Genomic DNA, 26,478 nt, shown 5'->3' on the forward strand with positions numbered 1-26,478 from the left:
CAATGATGATTACTATTTATTACAGTACATACTTAAACAAGGACAATTAAACATAGACACCCCATGTTCTGTTTTGTTAAACCAGGGCTACAGTTTTAACAATGTTCCCTGTGTTTGCACTTATCAGCATTACCACCCACTGTTCTTTTCTTTAGCTGTCTTATAGCTATTTTTAAGATACATGTTACTTAATGCAAATGACATCACAGAGAAAACAGTTGCACTGTGTTTTAAGTTTGGATACAAACTGCATGAAATATACTGTGGTGATAATATAATGTATTCATGTGCTGAAAACAATGTTCAGTTTCAGACATATGTACCAGCCAATGAACTCTTGATGATGGGCATTTCTGCTTCACAGATGAAAGAGCTTGGTGTCGTTGTCTACAATTGCAGCTGCTTGGTGGCAGATTTACAAAGAATATTTGCCTTGTACAGCTCATTAAAGAACAAGAGCAAAGTGCCATCTTCTTGGTCTAAGAGACTGTATGCAGTATATGACACACAAAAGAAACTGACTCTTAATTTGAATGAAACCCAGTCAAAAGCCTTTATTTCGGTGAGTTCTTTTGGAGAATGTTTGATCTTTTCTATGTTGATGGAGTACGTTATTTATCAGGACCTGAAACCATTAATATAATTTATTTATTTTTGCCCCCCAAAGGGGATTTTTTAATTGCATTTCTAAAAACTACAAAGAAACATGGTGGGGAGTTACTACAAACTACAGGATAAAGAAACAGAACCACTAAAAACCCAAGAGATGGAGATCATATATAGCTTAACATAGATAATATGGTGGTTGGTTGCAATGTGGTTTAGGTTGTTTAGGTTGCAATGTGGTTTAGGTGGTTTAGGTTGCAATGTGAACCTTAAGGGAGTTATGGGATGGTTGTGAATGGTTGTGTGAGTGTATATGTGTATGGCTGTAGATCACTGAAATGATTGCACCTTTAATTTCGTTGTACTGTGTACAATGACAATAAAGTATATTATTATTAATAGCTTTTTAACTATTACTTTTGGACAGTGATAGTGATCATTCATCATCATCACTTATATTGACAAAATCACCAAAACTGACTAAATGAAGATTAATCCAGAGAAATAATTAATTAAGTTAAAAGCAAACTTCAGAAAACAATGGCATCTCAATTTACAATTTAGCTCCCCAATTACTAATATCTTTTTCCTTTTTTTTTAACAAGGGAAAACAAATCTCCCTCAAAAGGTTAGCTAATTCTCTAATGTTAACACAGTCCTTTTAAAAGTTAAAGCTGAAATAGAGCACAGTTCCAGCTGAGTACCTCCTTTATACCAGCAGGGGGCGAAGAGCTTCAGCACATAGATAGGAAGAGTCTATGGTTGCCAGCTGATCTCCCTCTTCCTGAAGAAGGCTTGTATCTTGCTTGCTTCTCCTTCTGTGCTTTCTGATGCCATTTTTGGGATATTTATTTTTAAGAAAAGTTGCCAAAGTCCCGAATTTCTGCTAAAACACCTGATCGTCTCTTGGAATCTGTCCAATATAGTTCATTGCTGCTTATAGCTCCACCCCCCAGGCAAAAAATGCTTTTTGACTCACTTATTTGTTTAGGGGGAGAGTCCCCTCCCCCCCACTTATATTCGGGGGACTTTAAGCCAGAGCTCTGGTGTCTTCACTTCAACTTTAACTCACTCATCAACATCCAACTTCAATCCAAGGATCTCGCCAAGTCCAGGTAATTCGCCTGACCTCCAAACGCTTGTCCTGGTCAGCAACTCTAGCTCCTTAGTGGACGCACAGTGGCAGGACCGTCGGGGCAGAAGGGAGCCTCAATCCACCGGCAGTAAGCCGGGAGAGAGGCAACCCCTGAGCACCCCATGGCTGGGAGCCCATCGCAAGGGCTCCGGGAGGGATGTGGACGATTGCACCCCTCCCAACCGCTGGCTTATGGCTCTCATCCCTGGGAGCTCCCAGGAGATGTGGCCGCCATCAAGAAGTCAAAAACTGGAAGCCTCCAGTAATATAAATACTGATTGAATTGATTGCTACTAATCCAGCTCAGTCTCTTATTTATTACAAGCTTTCCACATTTCCATTTTATAGTCTGCCTTTATCTAAAGAAGTTAAGAACAGGCCAAGGTCGTATGGATACAAGTGGAAACCTGCAAGGACTTTCAGGGGACATCTCATTTCCCCTTTCCCCATTATTTCCTCTTTCCCTTCCCTGAAAGCTATCATAGCCACTTCCCTTTTCCTGCTTCCTTCCCACCAAACAAACAACCTACCTTTATCTGTTCTTTTGTTTTCAGCTCCCCTTCAGCAGCCTCTGCATAGGAAAACTATGCCCCAGTTGTGTGGTGTCAGCCACTGCTGACTCGATCTTGCATGATCGAGAACTGTCAATGACTTGTCAGGGGCACATCACTTTCCCCTATATCCCCCTCCCCCCATTATTTTCCCATTCCCTTCTTCTGGCAACCCCATATCCCCTCCACTTTACCTGCCTCATTCTCACTACCAAGGCAAGAACATCCCTGGAAATGGCCCTGCCCCCTCCCCCTGCCTTTTACTAACAAAAATTAAGCCTAGAATGCTGTGGTTGCCTGGCAACTGCTTCTAAGGGATTCTGTTTTTAAAAGCTACAAGTGTTCCTTTTATAATTTGGGTTTTTTAACCCTCCAATGTATTTTTTTAATTTCAGATTTTTCTGCAAACCTGGGGCATTTTCAGTTTTGTAGAAAGCTCTGCCTTGTCCATTCATATCTCTAATCACTGGATTTAAAGTATCATCAGATCATCAGAATATACAAGTGGAAAACCACAAGGACTTGTAGGAGGCATCTCACTTCCTCTTTCCTATTTCCTATTTCCCTTTCCTGAAAGCCCCATAGTCACTCCCCTTTTCCTTCACTCCTTCTAGGGTTGCCGACCTCCAGCAAATCAGTATTCTCCAAGTGCCTGACCAAAGCAGCTTCCATTATTCTCTTCTCCTCCTTTTTATCCACACAATAATGCTATGAGGTAGGTTAGGCAGAAAGTATGTGACTGGTCCAAAATCAGCCGGTGAGCTTCCCCAGCAAGATTAGGAGGAGAAGGAGGAAGAGATTGGATTTATACCCCGCCCTTCACTACCCAAAGGTGACTCAGAGCGGCTTACAAATGCCTTTCCTCTTCCCTCCCCACAACAGACACCCAGTGAGCAATGTTCCCTGTAAGCTATGGAGTCTTGTGAGCAAAAATTCTGCTTTGTGAGCTGCTGGCATTAAAGTTGTGAGCGAGCAATTTGGCTGCTGCATCAATTAGTTTGCTCTGGAGCCCTCCTTCCTGAGCTAAGACAAAAATGTGTGAGCTGGAGGCTAAAAAACTGTGAGCTAGCTCACACTAACTCAGCTTAGAGGGAACACTGCCTGTGAGGTAGGTGGGGCTGAGAGAGCTCTAAGAGAAACGGCTCTTTTTTCAAGAAAAGCTCTTATCAGAAGTACGGCTTGCCCAAGGTCATCCAGCCAGGTGCAAGTGAAGGAGTGGGGAATCAAACCCGGTTCTCCCAGATTAGATTCTGCACACTTAACAACTACACCAAACTGGCTCGATCAGCATTCGAACCTGGGTCTCACAGACCCTACTCTGAAGCTCTAACCACTACACCACACTGGCTTTCATAGGGTGAGTGCTGTTGAACAGTATCAAGAAGTCAGGCCAAGTTCAGTCATGCAAGTCAGATGGTATCAAGTCACCCAGAGGGTGCTGACAGGCCTGGAGTTGCCAACTTCCGGGTGGGATCTGGAAATACCCCAGAATAACAACTGAACTCCAGACAACAGAGGTCTGTCCCCCTGGAGAAAATTACTGCTTCAGAGAGTGGACTTTATGGCATTATATCCCCCTAAGTCCTCTCCCCTCTCCAAATCCTGCCTTCCTCAGAGTTCACCACAAAATCTCCAGGAATTTCCCAGCCTGTGGCCGGCAGCCCTATGCCCAAGCCTGTCTGCAATGAGTCCTCCCTCAAAGGCCAAAATAGGCCTGGAAAAGGCTCTCCCCCCTCCCCCTGCCTTTTATTGATAGAACCAAGCCAGATTTAAGTATCCAAAGATATCCTGACTTCACTAATAGAATATACAAGAAGCGGGACCCGTGATACTCGCGGCAGGGGGAGTATTCCTAAAGGCTCCTGGTCTGCAGAAGCAGCTCTGCAGGTAAGCCTTCTCCACCCCCACCCATTGATTTCCCCCCCTTATGGGCACCGGTGGTGTTAGATACGAGACTCAGGCAGCAGGTGAACAGTGATTAACAGCTTTATTGAACACGAAGTCAGAAGAACCAGAACGAGACAAACAATGGAGCAACAGGCTCCTTTTTAAACAGTCTGGGCTTGGCAAGCCACGCCCACATGTCAGATGGTAGCCAATCAGAAACTGTACATAAAGACCAATCACTTTGCTTCCCTCCAGAACTTCCTTTGTTCTGATAGGTCGGTTTACAATACCTTGTCAGACTCAAGCTCAATACATTTATTACATTACATACACAACAGGTGGCAAGGCCTGAGTGCCTCCCAGCTGCTGGGCCTGCTGATTCCTCTCCAATTTTCTCTCCCCCCCACAGGCACTAGCGGCGAGGCCTGAGCGCCTCCCAGCCCCCGGGCCCGCCAATCTCCCCCCCCCACGATCCCCCCCGCACCAGCGGTGAGGCCTGAGCGCCTCCCAGTCGCCGGCCGCTGCAGAGTTCCCAGAACGTTCTCTGTGCATGCGCAGGGAACGCTCTTACTTTTGGGGGGATTTAAATACCCCCTGTACAGTTTTTTAAACTTTCTAGATTTTTCTGCACACCTGGGGACTGCTCCAAGTGTGCAGGAAAATCTCCCTGCCCTCCAAGTGCCCCCAATGTGCGGATTTAGATATCCACACGGAGGGGGCAACTTGGCTATTAGATATATAGATGACAAGTGAGACTTTGCAAGGGCTTGTGGGAGACATGTCATTTCTCTCTCCTGTGAGAAACAAACTCTACTTTCCCCGGCCCCTCCGGGGAGGCAAACAACAACAAAAAAGAGCAATCAGTCTGGAGTATCTTTTAATTGAACTTTGTAAACAATAAAGGGAGTCGAATCAAATGAGCTCACAGAACATTCCAAACTGTTTTATTTTATACTCCCTACCCCCCCGTCCTCAAAATCCCTCCTTCATTCCTATAGGCCAAGGTAATCGTAGTGTACGGGCTACATGACTGCCTACTACATACCAGCTCGTTCCCCTCCCAAACATACATCAACATACATTGTATGTGCATTAAAATTAGCTAATTAACTATGCAGGGCGGGTTAGGAAATATTTATGATCTGATTACACATGTGTGGTTAGTTAGTGCTCTATTTTGCCAAGGCCATCTTGGCTTGTTCACACACACATACCTTCATCTTATCTCTAGCTGTTGCTACTATGTCCTATTTCTCAGGGATGATATAATCCCTGGCCCCAACTTTGCTGTATGAGCCATCCTATATAGGCCCCAAATAAATATAATATTCACCCCTTAGCCATTCTGTCCTAGGCTCTAGATTTCCAGATGTCAAAACAAGATGACTGAAATAAAAAAAAAAACACCTCCCATCAACTTCTGGCTGCCCTTTTGGGACAACCGGGGCAACCCCCATTCATGCACCTGAAGGCTCTTGCCTTCTGGTGTGCATGATTATCATCAGGTTCCCATAGGCCTGCCAAATCGCAGCGGGGGATCTGCATTTCTTCACAGAATCCTTGCCGCGGGGACAGCGAGACACGTTGCACCGCCGTCGCCAGGACATGACACTATGTGTTGCTCTGCCAACGGCGCTGTTTGGAGCCCCGTTGCCAAAGCGACGCATAGCGTCAGATCCTGGCGATGGTGGGTGCAATGCATCTCGCTGTCCCTGCGGCAAGGATTCTGTGAAGAGCTACGATCCCCCGCCGCGACTTGGCAACTCTAGGTTCCCATTCAGTTACCCTCCAAAGTCTCCATCCCCCATCTGGGTGCCAGGTCTCTATCCAGAATTCCGCTTCAGGAGTATTAAGGTAATAGACCTTGCCTGGGCTGTGCCTTTGGCTCGACCAAATGACTGTAACTATCTGTCTCCCCCCCCCCCGGCTGAAATATGATCTGTTTAGTACAGGCATTACAGTAGTCATGTTCAAAATAAAACCCCTCCCTCCAAGAGCTGTTGAAATCTGTTCCTGAACTCCTCAGGGGCTATCCCACCTTCCTCCAAGTCCATTAATTTTCCTACACCAGTTTGAGAACTCAAATTTTATTCTCGCTTGCTCCCTCAGTTCTTGATAAGGTGTTGAATAATCAGGTGTTGGTCTATTGTAGATTTTCCTGGCCTAAAACCTGCCTTTTCTGCCACTAAGATGTCCTCTTGTTCAAACCAATTCAGAAGTTTGTCCAAAAGATGTCGTGCATATAGTTTACTTATGATATTCAGCAAACTAATTGGCCTGTAATTTGATTGCCTTTTTTTATAAAAAAGAACTACTATAGCCATTCACCATGATTTTGGAATATGGCCTGTATCATTAATATGCATAAAGAGGGGAGCCAAAAAAGAGGCCCACCACTCCTTATTTTCTTTTAGAAATTCAGGTGGGATACCATTGTGTCCAGGGCTTTAGCATTTTTCAATTGGACTATGTGGGATTTAATCTCACCTGGAGTTACAGGAGACCATTTGGAAGTATTTTCTAATGATATTAGAGGGAGAGATTGAGTAGCATCCTTGTACAGTTCTGTGAAAAAACCCCAAACAATTTATCTGATGGTATATAGGAGGATATTGGGGATTTGGGTCCCAAAAGTCTGCCTGGAATTAATTTCCAGAAGAGGGGTGAGTTTTTGACTTGCTGCTTTGATCAATTTCCCCTTAATTCTCTGTTGCATTCCTTCTTGCTCCATTGTATCAGCAGTTTATAATCTTTTTTTGTGACAGCAGTTTTGTGACTCTATAGGGTGCCATTCTGAGCTTGCACCTGTTCAGTATGTTCATGAGGCCATTAGGTGACAACATACAGAAATATCATGTTTGATGCCATCACCACACAGATGACAAAGACAACCCCCCCTCCATTCACCTAAACCTGAGTCTATCAACATCAGTATTCTCCAAGTGCCTAAACATGGTTGGGAGAATGGATGTGGCTGAGGAAGATAAAGCTTAAGAACATAAAAACATAAGAGAAGCCAATGCTGGATCAGGCCAATGGCCCATCCAGTCCAACACTCCGCCACACAGAGGCCAAAAATACCAGGTGTCATCAGAAGGTCCACCAGTGGGGCCAGGACACTAGAAGCCCTTCCACTATTGCCCTCCCCAAGCACCAAGCTTAATCCAGACATGGCTGAAATAATGATACAAGGTCTTCTGACTTGGAAGAGAATGGGATGCCTGTCATTGATGAAAGTCCCCTCTGGTCCTCAGACAATGGATCATTCCTAAATTCATCACAGACCGTGGATAGTCAGGTTGCAGTGATGAATAGGAGTGCAATTACAACTGTATTTACACTTATAGATGTTAAATCTAATAATTATAAATAAAATTCATTAGGCAAGCCAGCCATACACCAACTTCTTTCTTAAAAAAATACCATACTTCCAAAAGAACAAACTTTATTTTTACATTTCCGATGAAAAGCATAGTTTTTGACAACAACATACCAATGTTAGAAATATATCAAATATTAGCCTATTCAAAAGTTACCATCGATCCCAGTCTAGCAGTCCTTGTGTACAACAATGGCAGATGCCCATGCTGCAGGGCACAAAGATATTCCAATCTAAAAGCTGCCATCCTGGTCTACATCTGTCAGAGATCACGAGACCACCCATATGTGCATATGGCTCTGACTCAGGACAGCTGGCACACTGTCTATAGTAGTGGATGTAACTTTTCCCCTTTTCATTAAAACATTTAAGCCCTGCTGTCCTCTCGACACACACAACTGGGACTTCAAAGTGTCTAACAAAAGAGTAGTATTCAACCAGAGCACTATTCAACCAGAGCAGCTGAAACAATAAAAATATCCAGCCATTAAATCAGAATATCACAAGAAAAAACTAGACCACAAATAAGGCTATATTTGCTGCCCTTAACCACTATCAAATGTCTTTCTGAATTTCTGAATTCAGTTTTGCATAATATGCATACTTTGTATGCATAGAGTTTGAGTTAAGGAATGCACATAAGATTCTCACTGGATTATCTTTGAGGGACTGGTGAAACATCAATTGACAAATACTTAGTATCTTTGATCTGAAGCGAGACCTGTGAGCTTCAATCAAGCTACAGTTAATTGTGACTAAAACCATTGAAACCAATGGCACAATTAACTCAAATCTCATTGCTTTCAGTGAGACCTAGTCACAACTACCTTAAGCTGGATCACAGCCACTGAATATAATGGGATTTACATACCTGTAAACATGTTTAGGATCATAGGTTTTGTGTCTATGCAGAGTACTCTGGTTCAAAAGAAAAAAACTACCCATTTACTATTAATTTTTGATAGATTCCAGACAGAAGCACTACAGAAGGGTTTTTTTCTGGTTCAGAATCACATTATGTTAGGACATTTAGTATCTTGAGTACCCTTTTCTTGTTTTAGGTCATACCCATACAATCTTGGTGCCTTCTTTTCATCAAGTATTGTAGTATAGTTGCTAAGTAACAGAAAACTCTTAAGTTTGAATGACTGATGGAACATGCACTTTTTATGTTAGGTCTGGGACGCTGCTGATTGCCTGCCTTCAAGTATTAATGACTTTAGTGATGTTTGTTTGTTATGTTTGAATTATTTATTATTGTATCTCACCTACATGCTGCATGACAGATTTGGTATAATTTTTGCGCTCATGTGGGAAAGGAAAGGGAATAGACCTTAGAAAGATAATGGAAAAACCGAATAGTGAAGGTTTGACTTGCTATGTGAGGAGATCGAAACCAGGCTGCGGCTGGCTGGGCTGACGGTCTCGTCTCCCCTGAAGCGCTCCAACTCTCTTGCCAAGTTGGGGAGTCTGAACCTGTCCTCGGATGACCTAACCAGCGACATGGACCCGTCCGTGTTGACAGACCCGAAAGAGGCCAAACTGAGCGAGACTTGCTATGTGCCTAACTGGTTTGCACCACATGTGGGACTTGAAGGTTTCACAGAGAACAGCAGCTCTTAGCGGCAGTAACTGTGATTATCATGTAGAACATGCCAATGCATTTATGACATTTAGTCCACAAGAACTAATTTGGGAATGATGGACCTTAACAATGGTATAATTTGAACAGTTTTTATATAGCAATGTTAAGGAAACAAAGAGGTGAGTGCTTTAAAAATTGTACAAAGTGTACAAATTCTTACTCTTTATGGAAGTCTCATTTCTGAGAAAATTCTTAGATCACTAATTTTTACATTACAGAAATGAATGTAGTAATGGTTATGTTCCACTCTTATTTGCAAAGTTTGGCTTGAATCCAGTGGAGCGGTTTAGAATAAGGTTCTCAAGCTAATTTGCTTCATAGGTTTGGAAGTTTTATAGCTTTGTTTTTTTCATTCTACACTGAAAGACAATGACAAAGCAAATCATATCTCTAAGATAACTTTTTAATACAGGATTTTGTATTTTACCTATGCAGATTTCTCCCAAGCTTCTGTGCCCTAAGGATAGAGTCTTGGATATTGATGCTATCTACAGTGTCATTGATGATGCCCAGCAATTTGTGTATGTAGCTACTATGGAGTACCTGCCTATTGTCAGAGACCATAATGAAACAAGGTTGGTGAATGCCAGAAATCTACACTTTCGTGACAATTTGCTAAGAGGAATAAACTCTTAAAAGAGGCATGCTTCCATTCATGTAGAGATTTCTAGAGGGGCAGATTTCAGTGGCCCAAGTCTTTTCTTTCACGCCAAAGAGATTTTAAAATGTGGGGTTCAAAGCTGTCCTGAAACTGAAATGGGTAAGTGTTATGTCCGCTGACTGCCACTAGGCGCCAGCGGTATGTGACCAGAGCTTGGCTCCAAAAGAACAATGGGGACTAGGATCCTGAGACTCCTAGTCAGCACCTATAGGAACTGTGGCGGGAAGTTCAAACCTGCCAATGGGACCAGTGGGTGGCATTGTTTGTTGTTGTGTTGTGTGCCAGTAAAATATGAGCTGCTAATCACTCAGCGTCTGTCTTCAAGACACATCGAACCCAGTACACAACAGTAAGAATCAGGATTGCATTTGAGTATATAAAATTCAAACACTGAATTTAAATGACACATTTGTCTAGTAAGCATTAGTCCTTATAAAGCAGAAGAGGCATCTGAGCATGGTTGCTATTCAGTCATGGTAAATAAGCCTATATGCTTAATTTTTTTCTGTTTGGAGCCTAGATTAACAAAAATGTTTTTCCACTAGCACAGAAGTTCCTCTTTGTTGTAACAACTACATTGGCTTCCAATTTTTTTCTGGGCCATAGGTAGGGTTACCAGGTTTCCCACAGTGGCAGGAGACGACCTGCCAGCAACTTTGTGGCCCACCACTGCTCAGAGCAGCAGTGGAAAAGTTTTTAAAAACACCAGTTCACATGTGGCATGACTTGACTTCTGGGAAAAACTTGGATGTGTCCTAGAGCAACATGACATCACATCTCTCTCCCCTCCAGAAATGATCTCACAGCACATGCAGCACAGGCAACCCCAGCATCCCCTCCCAAAGGGTCCTGCTGGTTGCCAAGCATGGCCTGGCAACTGTAGCCAAATGCAAAGTGGTGAGATTGGTGGACCATCTAGAGGGGGCCTTCTCTGGTGTGGCTGTGAGGTTGTGGAATTCAATCCCCTAGGAGACTGGGTTGGCCCCTTCACATTCTTTTGTGGAATGCCTTTAAAATAAACTAAATTTTTGTTTGAATCTGAGCTGTTCTCGTGCCAAAATTTAAACTGGAAGTGAGGTCATGACATTGGGGAGGCCCTCTAGGATTAGCTAAAACCTCTATGGATCAACAATAGAGTTTTGGTGACTCTTAGGATGTCCCCCCTCCAATGTCATGACATCCCTTTCCATTTTTGCTGGAAACAACATTGTGTGCCAGTGTGATGCTGGCATGTCTATCCCTGTCCCCAAAATACTCCTGGAAATCCCAGGTGGTGGCCAGGTATCCCTACTGCTGTGTTAAGATTTTTTGTTTTGGCTCTTTTATTATTGTTTTAAATATATTATTTTTAATTATTACTTTGACTGTAAGGTACCATGAGTAAATTTAAAGTAGATTAAGCCATGCATTTTATAAATAGTTGCCAGTGATGCTTTTACATTTAACAAGTTACTGATTTCAAGACAAACAACCAAGGAACAGAGATTCCAACAGAGTTTTTCTATGGCAGGACCATATATACTAATCTGCCTGTTAGCAATCACCAGCTGGGGAAGAAACAGGTTTTTTTGAGTCAGATGTGCTACATGCCTTCTGTAGGCACCATGAACACTTTTAACTTGAGAATTTCCACTTTTTCAACAGTTGTTGTTTTTTACTTTACATTTTAAAAATCCTTAATACTTTTTCCCCCAGAAAAGAATTCCCTGTTTAAAAGGAGCTATATGTCTACAATAGGGTTGCCAAATTAAAAATACCTGCCGTCGGGGGATCTTCTGTCCGCTCCGGGAGATGCTCGTGGATGCGCGCGCCGCCAGGACGTCACCAGAAGTGACGTCACACGCTGGGCGGGGCCACGCCGTTTGAGGGGGAAACAAAGAGTTTTCCCCTCAAATGGCTGCCATTTGAGGGGAAAACTCTTTGTTTTCCCCTCAAACGGCGTGGCCCCGCCCAGCGTGTGACGTCACTAAGTAGTTATTCTGGTAGGTTTGAGATTTTCTGTTGGTCAATGCTGTCCTTGGTGGTACTAAAGAGAACATGAAAATATGATATCCCAGTTATCAGATTGACCAGGAAAAATATGCTTTGGCAACCTTCCAGTTACAGGCAATGCTCCCTCTAAGCTGTGGAGTCTTGTGAGCAAAAATTCTACTTTGTGAGCTACTGGCATTAAAGTTGCGAGCAAGCAATTTGGCTTCTGCATAGATTAGTTTGCTCTGGAGCCAACTTTCCTGAGCTAAGATAAAAATGTGTGACCCAGAGGCTAAAAAACTGTGAGCTAGCTCACACTAACTCAGAGGGAACACTGGTTACAGGTAGCACATTGTCCAAAGGTCAAAGAAAGGTGTTGAGTTGGCTACCATTTCTGTATTCACTGGCATTTCTGCTTCTCTCAGTACAATACCAAAAAGTGGCTTCTGGGCCACATCACACTGTAGAAGGATGAATTCTCTACCACCTACTTTCTCCAGAATTCTGCCTTGTGGCCCATTGCATGAATCAGTGGTCCCATGGATCTTGCATTTACTACAAGTGGATAGTTCTTCAAATGGTTCCTGATCCGCTTATGGCTTCATAGACATCTGTAGCCTCTTCAGCTTTTTTTTTTTTAAGTTAAGAAATCTTGGAATGTGTAGCTTTTTAGATCAAAAATATTTTTTTTCTCTCTCCATAGGTACTGGCCATATTTGGATGGGAAAATAAGAGAAGCACTGGTTTTACGCAAAATTAGAGTACGACTCCTCATAAGTTATTCCAAAGAAACAGATCCACTCACATTAAACTTCATTTCATCTCTTAAAGCAATTTGTCCTGACCTTTCTGGCTGTAATTTGAAAGTTGTAAGTATTCCTCATTTTTCCCCTCATTAATCTCTGTCCATTAATCTCTGTCCATCTTCTTCAACTGTTTTGTGAAAACACCATATTCAACTTCAAATAAGTACGTGAAATACATGTAATAATCACAGTAACATAATTCATTATTTTCTTTTCTGTTCTCAATACAATACACCCTAGTGCCAAACATTTAAGATTATTCCTGTACTGTTCTACCTCTGTTCAATGTACCTTCTCTCCTTAGACATCTTGTCACCTCAGCACATACTTTGTGCTGCATATACATAGATGTTGAATGGATTCTGCTTGTTATTAATTTAAGCCACTGTGCAGCATTATACAGCACTTCTTCAAGAAAAAAATCTTCCATTTCTAATGCAGCTTACAATTAAAGCAATCAAGAAACTATATACAACCAAAATTTTAAAATTAAGAAAATAATATAACCAGTTATCAGATAAAACAAGGCAAAATAAGTAAACTGAGTATCCATAACAGAAAATATGTATATGTAAATGTATATTCCCTGAAGGATGGCATAACTTGAAATATGTTGTTACTGATTTTTGCCATTTCTCTCTCCTGCATGGTATGAAACAAGCACTTCAGTATCCCCCACATAATTTTTGCTTCATCTAGAAAAAAGTAAAATTCTTGATATGCTAAAAAAAACCTAAAGAACCTAATTTTCATTAATAGACTGCAGTTACATAATACGTTCCAAGTTTAATTGCTAACAATATTTTGTCAAGTCATTCTGGTTCTTCATGTACTTACCTAATTAAGTTCTTTGAGGGAAAAGTAAGGAAATTACTTTTGAAAAAGCAATTAGGGCACAATCCATCCAGAATTAATCTGAAGATCAAATAGGAGAGATTCAGTACAAATTTAGTACTTCTGTTGAAGTAATGGGACTCAAAGTACTTAATTTTGCCAAAATTATGCCCTAAAGCAGGACAAAACTGCTTAATATATTCATAAGTACTATAGAGTTATATTGAAATTGATCAAACCTCCCTACTCTTTTCAGAAGCAGAAGTTCTGCAGATTTGCCTTTTCTACTATGACCCCCTTACCTATCTACATCCCATAATTCCAAAGGTTCCCTTGTTTTCAAGGTTTATTATTATTATACGATGTGCTTAGAATCATAGAATCACAGAGTTGGAAGGGGCCATATAGGCCATCTAGTCCAACCCCCTGCTCAATGCAGGATCAGCCTAGAGCACCCCTGACAAGTGTTTGTCCAGCCGCTGCTTAAAGACTGCCAGTGAGGGGGAGCTGATTCCACTGCTAAACAACTCTTACTGTAAAAAAAGTTTTCCCTAATATCCAGCCGTTACCTTCCCGCCCTTAATTTAAACCCATTAGTGTGAGTCCTATCCTCTGCTGCCAACAGGAACAGCTCCTTGCTCTCCTCTAAGTGACAGCCCTTCAACTACTTAAACAGAGCAATCATGTTCCCCCTCAACCACCTCTTCTCCATATTGAACATTCCCAAGTCCCTCAGCCTTTCCTCATAGGGCTTGGTCTCCAGGCCCCTGATCATCCTCGTTGCTTTTCTCTGCTCCCGCTCCAATCTGTCCACATCCATGATTCATTGCTTTGATACAAGATGGAATCTCTCTGTACCTCTGGCTTCACAGGGAGCTCTGGGGAACATAGTTCTTGGCAGAAAGGGGTCTGTAAGTTGTGGGCAGAAAGAGGGTGGGGAATTACTCATATTACCATCATGAATATATGGGTTTTTTTGTTCACTGACATTAGTTTTGTTTGTTTGAGCCAATAAGCACTATTACACCATGACAGCATACCACTATCACACTGCCTACCTACTTTTTCTCCTTAGAAAGTAAATGGTGTAGTCCTGGATGCCACAAATCTTATACAAGCATTTTTATCTATTCATTCATTTATTCGTTCATTCATTTATTTCTATTTATATCCCACCCTCTCTGCAAGCAGGCTCATTCCTGGCTGGTTTGGATTCATCCAACAATATTATAAAGTGCTTCAAGGCTAGTATGGAGCAAGAAGAGAAACAAATTGAGAGAACTGTTCACTTTACTGAACAACTGACACTGGCAGTTTCACTGCTGAATTTTCTCTTCTCAGAAATGTTAAGGAGACCTCCTAGTGCAGCCAGGGCACACCTCCTCATAGGAATTATCTAATATAGTAGAATCTAATATAGTCGAATCTAATATAGTAGAAACAGCAGCAACTTGTAATAGTGTGACAACAGTGATACTAAAAATAACAGTGAACACTGCATCCCCCCAAATAATTTTGTGACATAAAAACATACATCAGCCTGAGAACATGGTGAAGTCCACACACCACATGGATTACATTTCTATATTCCACAAAAGCAAAATCCTGTGAAGGGAAAGGAACAGGAAAACAGCAGACTGATGACATCATCTGGAGCCCCCATTATTATGGTGTGTACAAATGGTGGTAATTGGACCACCTTTCACTAATGTTGACTCCCCCCCCCACACACACACAGAGCAGAAGGTAATAGGGTTGCCAACTCTGGATTGTGAGATTCTTGGAGATTTGGGGATGGAGCCTGGGGAGAGGGGAATTTGGGGAGGGGAACGACACACCTCAGTCAGATATAATGCCACAGAATGCATCCTGCAAAGCTGCCATTTTCTCCAGAGGAACTGATCTCTGTAATCTGAAGATCAGTTGTCATTCCAAGAAACTCCAGGCCCCACCTGGAGGCTTAACAACAAGCACACAGGGAACACCGCTAAGTTAGATAAACACAGAAAACACTGTGTTGAAATAATAAACACAATATTCACATGTACTTATAGCTAAATATATTTGCTTTTATACACAACACCAACTCTAGTGTATTGTAAACACTTCCAAACTACAACATCACATTTCAAACACTTTCAAACTAAGTTATATAACATGAAGAGTCCAACTGTCTTCTTCCTGATGGAGGATAAATACCAATGTACAGTTATTTGTACCGAACAATGCAGCAACCTATTGTACATATCCCAAGTGATGATCCCTCAGGTAAAGCTAGCAGGCAGCTTGTATTTCTCACTGTGATGATTCAGCTTAGCAAGCAAGCCTAGTAGATGTATTTTCCCATGAGGTGATTCAGCTAGTAAGCAGGCCTAGCAACACGCCTCCGGGCATAACCTGCGTGTTTCGAACAAATCTTCTTCAGGCATAATTTTTTCTGGAACCACAGCTCTTGAATTTACCCATGCATAAGTCAAACAATGTAAACATGGCTGTTCTGGTTATGCCCGGGAGGCGTGTTGCTAGGCCTGCTTGCTAGCTGAATCACTGAAAGAAAAGAATAACTGATCTACAATTGATTGGTTTAAAATAAAAGTTTCCCACAAACAACAAATACAATAAAAATAATAACATTAAAATCCAGCAGTAATGTCCACTAAAAGTACCTAGCTTGATATAAAAACAGTGGCATTAAAATGAAGCATAACAGCAGCAGGACTCAAACTCAACACAGAGGGAAGATGAGCCAATGATTTAAATGCTAAAATAACAGAGGTTTAGCTCTCTGCTTGGTTCTAAAAAGTAGACAAATTGAGACCAAGCAAAAAGCAAGGGCAGAGTTTTTCACAAGCAAAAACCTCTGTCTTTCTTGGCTATAACATGTAAGTCTACCCAGAAAAGCTTTCTCACACCCTAATTCAAGGAGCATGTCAAATAAATATTTTTAATTTAAGAACTGAGAGAATTTATGTCTATGACAGTGGGATCCCACCTTGTGACATTTGCATTTATGAAAATAAGAGAAGAGAAGAAGAAGAGATTGGATTTATACCCACCCTTCACTACCCAAAGGTGTCTCAGAGTGGCTTACAAACTCCTTTCCCTTCCCCTCCCCACAACAGACACCCTGTGAGGTAGGTGGGGCTGAGAGAGCTCTGACAGAAACTGCTCTTTTTCAAGAACAGCTCTTATCAGAACTACGGCTTGCCCAAGGTCATCCAGCCACGTGCAAGTGGAGGAGTGGGGAATCAAACCCAGTTCTCCCAGATTAGAGTCCATGCACTTAACCGCTACACCAAACTGGCAAAATAACAGTAAACAGATTTCAAAAGACAGTATTTGGAGCAATAATTAAGCATCTACAGGGGTCATTTCGTAGAAAAAGAGGTGCAGGAGCTCATTAGCATAACTCATTAGCATAACTTATTTGCATATGCCACACTCCCTGACATCATCGGAAGTGTGTCAGAAGGCAATACCCACCACTCAGGCTCCACCCTCAAAATCTCCAGGTATTTCCCAACTCAGATTCAAACCTGGGTCTCCCAAATCCTTGTCTGGAACACTAACCACTACACAACACTTCATGGGGCAGCGGCTGTTGAGCAGTAGCAAGTCATTAGCTGCCGTGGTGGCCCTGATCAGGGCAGAATAGCACGATATAAGTCTTGTACATAAATAATAAATAAAATGACTCTCTCCTTGGGCATTACAGTCATTACAGCTCTCTTTCCTCTACCTCCTAGGTGCAGGGGCGTGTGTCTGGAGCTGGAAGGGAGAGATCAGTAAAAACTGCCAACAACAGTCTACGTTGTTGAATCTAAATAAATAGATTAACTAGCAGTCACAAGTAGTCATGGCCACCTGTCTTATATCTTGCTGACCTACGCTCTCTGCTTCTCAAGCAGAAAATAGCAACATTTATGCTTTCAACAGGGGACAACCAAAGCTGTTATCACTAAACTCAACTCAGAAGGAACTATCAGAACTCCAGCGCCAGCCTCCTTTCCCTGAACTGGCTGGACAGCCTTGAATCCTCTGAGAGTGCAGCCCCCCCCCCTGCATGCAGCAGACTTACTCACAAGCAGCCCCACTGAGATGCAGTAGAGGGCATTGCGGATGGCAGCCAGGCTGGAGCTCTTGATAAAGAGGCCACTTCCCCACAGGGCCTCAATCCACGGTCCACCACAGGCAGTCATTGGGGTATGTGGGTGGGGGGTGAGAGTGGAATCCTGCCCAGGACTTCGTTGAGACTCCCATGGGGCTAGGGGGGAGGAGGGGGTGCTGCAACATGGAAATGGAGGAGGACCCCCCTCCCCTGGACTCGGGGCTGTGCCAGCTCGGAGGGGTCAGGGGGAAGGGCTGCGGGACAGGTGCTTTTGCCCCGTGGTCGGGGGGGATGGGACCAGGGAAAGGCACCATTGGACAGGAGGGGCAGCTGTGCCCTCCCTCCCTCTCCCTGTGAGTTGCCAACAACCACTAGGAGGCCTGAGTCATGGAATTGGGCAGGCGTGGCTTTTCCCAGCACGGAGGTCGGGACGAGCCTTGGCCAGAGGAGCAAGGCAGTCCCCCAGGTGGTTGGCCACCCTGCTGGGAACCCAGGAGGCCACCCCTCCTCCCCACTCCCTGCCACGACTGCAGGGCCGGGCGGGTCGCACCATTGCCGAAGCCCTCCCCCCCCAATTTGGCCTTGCGCTGGTGCACCCTGCTGCTCTCCCTCCACCATGGCAAACACCACCTGCGGTCTAACTCCAGGCCTGAGTGCAGCAGGCGAGCCGGGAGGCCTCTCCTCAGCACACGACGCCCCACATTTGCTCTGGGCCGGCCGGTGGGATGGTGCAGGAGGTGAGAAAGGTGCCTGCTGCTCTGGTCTCCCTCTGAGTGCAGCCTGGCCCAAGGAAGATGGAGGAGCCCTTGGAGCACAGGAGGCCAACCACCAGCAGCGGCCTTTCTTCTTGCAGCCACCGACGCAGCCTCTCAGGGCCAGTACTGCACCAACCCTGCCTAGCACTCACAGCAAGCTGTGGCAGGGAAGGCAAGAGCCAAAGGGGCTGCTGGAGCTAACGCTGCTCTCTTCCCGAGGGAAATCCGAGCGGCTCCACAAGGCACCGGGCTGCATGCGCGCCTGTCGAGCCCAGCCTTCCAACTGCTGCAAAGGCTCTGCGGCAAAGTGAGCTGTTGTGGGGGGGGGGATCCCTGTCGTTCCTGGCTTCTCCTCCCTCTGGCTGTGCTGCCCTTGTGCCTGCCTTCCTCACCAAGCCGCCCTTGCATGTCGGCAGAGGCCCTTCATAGCGGGGAATGCGGAGAAGCAGGAGGAGGAGAAGGGGAGAGCAGGCCCGGGCAAAAGGGCTCATTGTTGGCCTCATTGGGCCTTGGAAGAGTGAGCCCATGCTGCTCCGGGCTCTGCAGGTGGCCTCGCCAAGGGGCACTCCAGAGAGGCAGCTGTGCGCCCCAGCACAGCACAGCCCCAGGGGAGCCTCACCACCGCCATCCCCCTCCCCAAAACCTCTCCCCCAAGTGGCCATTTACATTTCTCTGGGGTGGCCACCTGCCTGCCTGCTTTGCCTGGCCTGGCCACGTGTCTCTCTCTCTGGCTGCTGGGACGGAGCACTGTGTGAGTCACTTGGGAGGGGACGGGGCGGGCCTGTTTACTGCCGAAGCATTGCTCCAGCCCGAAATGCAGCCTGAGCATATACAACAGCAGTCAACATGTAATGATTCAGGCCTATTGTACTTGAACAGACCAGCGTCTTGGACTGGTCTCAGTCTTTCTGACTTCTGTCTAGCCAGTTCCTTGAATATGCATCAGCTTGCAGCTCTGCTCTGGGATGGCCTCTGTTCTTTACAGGAGTTTCTGGTATCCCTAAATATTAATATATCTTTTTATAGAAAGGAGTGCTTCTGAGGTGAGAGTGCTTATACCTGCAGCTTCAAGTCCTTCAGGCCCTCAGGGAAAATTGTGCCTTTTTCCCCCCTTATAAGGTATACCCCAACTAGCTCTTCCTAGTGAAGTCAGGGTTACACTAACAGTCAAAAGTTAGTTCCTTTGAAATCTTTCTGAATGCACTCAGCTTTTAAACAAAGTTGTGTACAACATGGTTTTTCATATAACCCCATTATAAATCAATGAATTTCTTGAACCTTTCTGTTCTTTATTTTCATTTTTTAAGAAATCATAGAATATCATCTGTTTTTCTTCTGCACTGCTGTCAAGAGAACAGCTTTCACTAACTAGGTCTCATTTAATGCAGAAATTCTTTGATCTCGAAGAAGAAAGTGCTTGCTTTTTCAAGGAACAGAAAAATACTTCCCTTCTTAAAATCAATCGCAATAAATATGTAGTGACTGACAGAGCTGCTTATATTGGTAAGTAAAATAAAGTTCAATTTACATAGCTTCAAATCTAGAATAATAAGTAATTTACCCAAATTAAGAATTTAAGAACCCAAGGGTTAATTTATACAAATCACTGGTCCGTTATTAATATTTGCATATGAAAAGTTAGAAGTATGTGGTATAACCCAACCTTCATTGCCTGATACTATTTTTCAGGATGTGGTAACTTGTGATTTTAACTGCAAAATAGTATCTTCAAGACTAACAAACTTTATTGTAGCACATGATAGACAGAGGAACACCGCCTTAGACCAAAAACCCACCAACCAATACTCATATCTACATGCCTCCAGCTATCACCCAAAACATACAACTCAGTTGATTGTCTGCAGCCAAGCTTTGTGTTACAATCATCTCTGCTCCAGTGCTCTTGATCGGGACTCTCACTTAAGGGATTTACAACGGGCATTTTTGGGACAACAGTACCCACCAAATGAGGTGAGGAAACAAATTGACAGGGCCAGACTAGTACCCAGAAACATCCTACTCCAGGACAAACCAAAAAGAACCAACAACAGAACACCACTGTTCGTCACCTATAGTTCCCAGCTCAAACCAGTCCAATGTATCATCAGTGATCTACAGCCCATTCTAGGAAATGATGCCTCTATCTCACAAGCCCAAGGTGGAAGACCTCTCCTTGCCTACAGACAGCCCCCAAACCTCAAACGACTTCTCACTAACAACCATGAACCATCTAAGGGAATCACCAACACAGGAACCAAACCCTGCAACAGACCCAGATGCCAATTCTGCCCACATATCTACCCAGAAAATATGATTACAGGACCCAATGGCATCAACTACTGGCTCTTACAGCTGCTCATCCTCCAATGTGATATACGCTCTCATGTGCCAACAATGCCCCTCTGCTCTGTACATAGGACAAACCAGCCAACCTCTACACAAAAGAATAAATGGACACAAATCTGACATCAAAAATGGCAATACCCAGAAACCAGAGGGAGAACACTTCAATCTACCAGGACACTCCATCAAGGACTTAAAGGTCACCATAGTTCAACAGAAACATTCCAAAACCAAAATCCAACGAGAAGCTGCTGAATTAGAATGTATATGTAAATTTGACTCAGTCAGACTTGGATTGAAAAGAGACTTTGGATGGTTATCTCATTACCAGAAGTAACTGCCTTTCAGGTAGTCCATTCAGATTCTTCAAAAGAAGGAAGGGGTCACGTCCAGCCTGGATTGTGCATTCTACCTTTTTCATGACTTTTGCAACTGTTTTGCATTTACATGGCACTTTCTGCATCCTCTCCCCTCTCCCCTTACCTCCTATATATCTCTGATCAGTTTCTTTATACCCTCCATGCATCTGATGAAGAGAGCTGTGTTTCTCAAAAGCTTATGCTACAATAAAGTTTTTTAGTCTTAAAGGTGCTACTGGACATTTTACTATTTTGTGGTTTTAACATAATCCTTGTTCAATTTCAATGTTACCACATCCTGAAAATCAATAGGGGAAAAAGCGCTTCTCAGAGTATGATCTTTAACTCTTACTTTCAAGATAGTTTTAGGCACCTACAAGTCCCCAAGGAGATTCATTCCCATCTCATGGTTTACTAAAATTAGTTGTTGGATAATCTCAGATGTATTTATCTCTGAAGTGATAAACCTATCTCTGGGACTGTACCACTTAGCTGTAGCTGACATGACTTGAATTGTCTTCCATACCAAAAAAACCCACCCTATTTATAAAAAACTAGATATCAGGGTTTCTCCTTTACATGCTTCTTTTCTATGTACAAAGGGTTTTCCCCCTAAGGAGAAGAATTCAGTCGTGAGGGCCACCTCACCCTGCAAACTGAGACAGTACATTCTAGATGCAGGTTTACAACTTTTTTGTGAACTTATTGTTAGGACCTAAGGCAAAAGGCCCTGCTGTCAGACTCCTTTAGCAAATTATATCAGAATCTTTGTACATGTGTAAAAATCCAAATCTTACCTCTCTTCTGTCATCCCTTGCTTTAGCCCCTCCCCTCTTGAACTCCTCTCAGTAAATCTGTAAAATTACAGAACCAGTCCCCTTCAGCAGCTCACTTGTCCTCCCCTTTCTTCCACTTCCTTTTTTCCCACTTGAAAATGCATGGCAAAACAAGGAAGCATTGAGAGGTTTTTTGTTGCTGCTTAACTGGAGGTTTGCGGTTCCCCATGAACTGAGCTGATTTACTCTAGTGCCCCTTTTCACCCTCGGTTTCTTGACCATAAAAGCTGAGGGATTTTTCTCTGTATTGAAAGTTGGTCTTAAATCTCACAACAGAAGAAGTGTAGTACTCCTTAAATTCAGGGCTCATTTCAAGCCGGAACGCACAGGGATGGCGTTCTGGGGGTGCATTTCAGTCCCCTCACCCGCTTTGAAAGCAGAAGGGGTTTTTAAAAACTTTTTTTAAACTTTTTTTTTGCTGGGCGGATGGGCAGCCAGAGCTTGCATGGTGGCCTAAGCCCCACCCACAGTTCCCAGCAGCCCTCATTCAAGCCAGGAGGAGTGGGAGGCAGCATGTGCTGCCTCTGCTCGCTGCCGCCGCCGCTGCCCCCAACCAGAAGAAGTGTAAGTTGGTGGGGGTGGAGGCTTGCTTCAGGTGGGGAGGGTGGGAGGCAAGGGTAGGTTGGGTGCTCCAATGAGGGGCTTGCTTTGGGTGGGGAGGGTGGGAGGCAAAGGCACCCAGGCCACGGGCGGCTTGGGCGTTCTGGTGCAGCAGGGTGGGGTTTGCTTTTGGGGTGGGGGCTGGAGAGGCTGGCAAGCTTTTAGGGTGGCAGGGAGTCTTTGTAGAGTAACCAGGCTGGCTCTCTCTGTCATCTCTGTGTGTGTGTGTCTGTCTCTCTCTGTGTGTCTCACTCTGTCCCTCTGTGTCTCTCTCTGCCCCTCTCTCTGTGTGTGCGTCTCTCTCTCTCTCTGTGTCCCTCTGTATGTGTGTGTGTCTCTCTGTGTGTCTCTGTGTGTGTGTGTGTCTCTCTCTGTGTGTGTGTCCCTGTCCCTCTGTTTGTGTCTCTCTCTGCCTCTCTGTGTGTGTGTGTGCTCCTCTGTGTCTCTCTCTGCCCCTCTGTTCCTCTGTATCTTTCTCTGCCCCCCCTCTCTCTGTGTCTCTCTCTGCCCCTCTGAGTGTGTGTGTGTGTGTCTTCCCCTCTGTGTGTATGTGTGTGTCTCTGTTTGGGTCTCTCTCTCAGCCCCTCTCTCTGTGTGTGTGTCTCTCTCTCTCTGTTTGTGTCTCTCTCTGCCCCTCTGTGTCTCTCCCTGCCCCTCTCTCTGTGTGTGTTCCCCTCTGTGTATGTCTCTCTCTGACCCTCTCTCTCTCTCTCTCTCTCTCTCTCTCTCTCTCTCTCTCTCTCTCTCTCTCTCTCTCTCTCTCTCTCTCTGTGTTCTCTCTTTATTTGTCTTTCTCAGCTCTCTCTCTGTTCTCTGTCTCTCTCTCTCTCTCTCTCTCTCTCTCTGTCTCTGTTCTGTCTCTCTCTCTCTCTCTCTGTCTCTGTCTCTCTCTCTAACTTTTGTGGTCTTAAAGGTGCCACTGGACTCAAACTTTGTTAGACAGACAGGCAGACAGTATTATTTTCTCCTTCTGCCTTCCCATGGTGTGAAATATTTGGACTTGATGGTAAAATGCAGACCTTTTTGTGTGGACTTTCTGTGTCTGGGGCCATGTGGTTGTTGTCTCTAGATGAGGCTGGATGAGGGCAATATGACATAAGGTTCCAGAGAGGTGCAAAGTGCACAGCCCCAAGGGTTTTGTCAGGCCTTTTTCTTATGCAACAATAAAATTCTTGGTGGAAAGTGTCATTAAGTCGCAGCTGGCCAATGGCGACCTCGTAGTGATTTTTAAGGCCTGAGGTGTTCATAGGTGGTTTGCCATTGCCTACCTCTGTGTCACAACCATGGGCTTCCTTGGTGGCCTCCTATCTAAGTACTAACCAGGGCTGGCCCTGCTTAGCTTCAGAGGGTCTGACAAGATCCGGCTAGCCTGGGCCATCCAGGCCAGGGCAACAATAGAATGCTGGCACTTTAAGTACCACTCAATTGGGATGATCACTGCATTTCAAAGGGGGTCAGGTTAACAATGTCTTCAGTGGGTCCTTTAAAAAGAATTTTGTCAAAGAGGTTCCAGAACTCTTCTGGCATGTTCCCCCAGAAAAAAAAGCCCTGGGAATTGTCTTGCTCACGGCAACAAGCAAAGCTTAGCTTGTATTCACTTGAAGAAAGCAACTTGGTTATGTATTTAATATTATTTAATGTTATTATATGTGTCATGTGTGTAACTCTGTTTTAGGCACACCTCTCTCTCTCAAGGGAGGATGTCAAGGGAGGATGTCTTTTCCAGATAGTAGATCTGCTAGCCCTGTGAAACATGGAGCATGCAGAATGTGTACCAGCTGCTGGAGTCTTTGCAAGTGACTGAAAGAAACTTGCATGAGATTGTGGCTTTTCTTCCATTAATAATTTTTTTTGCTGAGCATATAAAAAAGCTGCAATCTTGCATAAGTCCCATTCTCTAATGTCACACTGTTCATACAAGTAGACTATTTATTTGAACAGGTTTTTTGCAATAATTTATTTTTCATGTAACTGTACAGGTACATTGGTGTGATAAGAATGTAACTTCCTTTTCCAAAACAAACCAACCACACTCATATATAGCAAAGGTCACTGCTAATTTGCCCTTCTAAGAAAACTGGACTTTAAAAAGCTGAACCCAGAAGGCTTTGTATAGCAACTATCACAAAAATAAATAGCAATACTAACTTGATCGGTATTTTCATGCTCGTTGTAAGGTAGCTTCCAGTGATGTCAGGGGGTATGGCATATGCAAATAAGTTATGCTAATGAGCTCCGGCACCTCTTTTTCTACTAAATGACCCCTGTTTAAATTCCTTTACAATATGTACTTCCAATCCTGCCACTGATGATGATAATGGTAGAGACCTGCAGGAAGATAATTAGATATTTTAATCCAAAAGTGGGACTATAGCATACATGAGTCAGACTGAGCAAAGGAGAAGAACATGCAGGAGTTATCTGCTTTTAGTATCAATAGTCAAATGGAGAGTGTAAAGTAGTTCCACAGCCATTTTTACTGGGATGAAGAAAGATGGCAACATTTTTTTTTAAAGAAATCTGCTTTTTTCTGATGTTAACACTTTATTGCATGTGCCTTCATTTTTTATAGGTAACTTTGACTGGGTTGGGACCTATTTTAATCAGAATGCCGGAGCTGGTCTTGTTATCAACCAGGCGACAGACAATGGGAACAAAACCAGCATCATCAAGCAACTTAGAGCTGTGTTTGAAAGGGACTGGTATTCACATTATGCTAAAAGTTTACCACCAACAAAACATCAAAACTGTTTAAGATACAAGCATAACAATGCAGCAGCCAATAAGACTGCAATGAGTAATGAAAACTGAAGACTGTTTTACTGCTCAAATGGAGAAACAAAATGGGGCTGATACCCCACCTCTCCTTTCATATTTATGAATCATAGACTTTTTTTAAAAAGCAAAAGCAAAAAAAATTTATAGGAAAAGCACACTTATATAAAATGTTCTTTCAACTATATTCTCTATATTGAATTATTTACAAATGTTGGGTTTGTTACTGCAGACACTGAATGTCATTTCTGCTTTACTGCTGGTTTAAGGGTTTCAAGTTTAAATTTAAAAGCATGATCTGATTCTTCAATTTTAGGATTATTCCTAACTTTCTTTGTTGATTTGCATAAACCTTGAGTCAAGTCTGATAACTCAACAAAATTCTTAGATTGGCTGATACCTAGTGAAGGCAGATTTTAAACCAAAAGAAAATACACAGGTACAAACAATCCCTTTTTCATATAAATTATATATCCCCAGTGCATTATCTTCTGAACCATGTTTTGGTTTAAGAATATGATGTGAACATTTATCAATGTATTATTTAATTATATTAAAATGTTTATTTTTCTTGTTCTACTCCAACCATAATGCAAAGGGCATAACTTGTTCAACTTTAACTTTTCTGCCAATGAGGCATTTGTCTAATTAATTTTGATTTCTGAAAACATATTTTACTATGAATGTCTTGCTTTGTTGGCTGCAAGAAGATATTTTACCTGTATTTTTCTATTTTTTTTTACATTTATCAGCAATAGCTGATAGTCTCACTTTTTACATTTATCAGCAATAGCTTGTATATAATTTTGTCCTCTTTTAAAGGAACACATCTGCCAATCCGCTGGAAATGCTCATCATTATACAAACCTAAAATAGTAAAATTCTTTCAGGAGGCTTCATAATATTAACACTTTGTTTTTCTACTTGTGAGATTTTTTTTAAAAAATGAAAGGGGGCACAATTAAATTGAGGAGGCGATACCCATGCACAGAATGCCTACATCTGCTTCTGGGCACAGATACGCAGGCAGTGAGACAGAATAGGAGAATGGGAGATCTATGTGCTTCCAGTTTCCCCACCCAGCCCTCCTTCACATCTTACTTACATTCACAGCCTAAGGGAGGGCTAGATGGCGGATATGGGAGAGGTACACAAAGCTATACTATCCCTCTAGCATCCATCTTTGCTGCCTACACAGGTAGAAAGAGAAGGGGAAAGAACCACCTT

The 26,478-nt window shown here is 43.4% G+C and overlaps 1 protein-coding gene across 1 annotated transcript in view; it reads left to right on the top strand.

Moving 5' to 3' along the window:
- PLD5 (phospholipase D family member 5) overlaps nucleotides 1-25,287 on the top strand; it is a 167,712-nt gene extending 142,425 nt beyond the window's left edge. The window contains exons 6-10 of the mRNA XM_015424564.1: nucleotides 365-562; nucleotides 9,639-9,778; nucleotides 12,539-12,704; nucleotides 19,727-19,841; nucleotides 25,049-25,287. Of these exons, the coding sequence (XP_015280050.1) occupies nucleotides 365-562; nucleotides 9,639-9,778; nucleotides 12,539-12,704; nucleotides 19,727-19,841; nucleotides 25,049-25,287 (858 nt within the window). The remainder of the gene's footprint in view (nucleotides 1-364; nucleotides 563-9,638; nucleotides 9,779-12,538; nucleotides 12,705-19,726; nucleotides 19,842-25,048) is intronic.
- Nucleotides 25,288-26,478: the final 1,191 nt, after the last annotated feature.

The sequence above is a fragment of the Gekko japonicus genome, unplaced genomic scaffold, assembly GCF_001447785.1.
Source record: "Gekko japonicus isolate JY-2015 unplaced genomic scaffold, Gekko_japonicus_V1.1 scaffold392, whole genome shotgun sequence".
In the NCBI taxonomy this organism is placed as follows: domain Eukaryota; kingdom Metazoa; phylum Chordata; class Lepidosauria; order Squamata; family Gekkonidae; genus Gekko; species Gekko japonicus.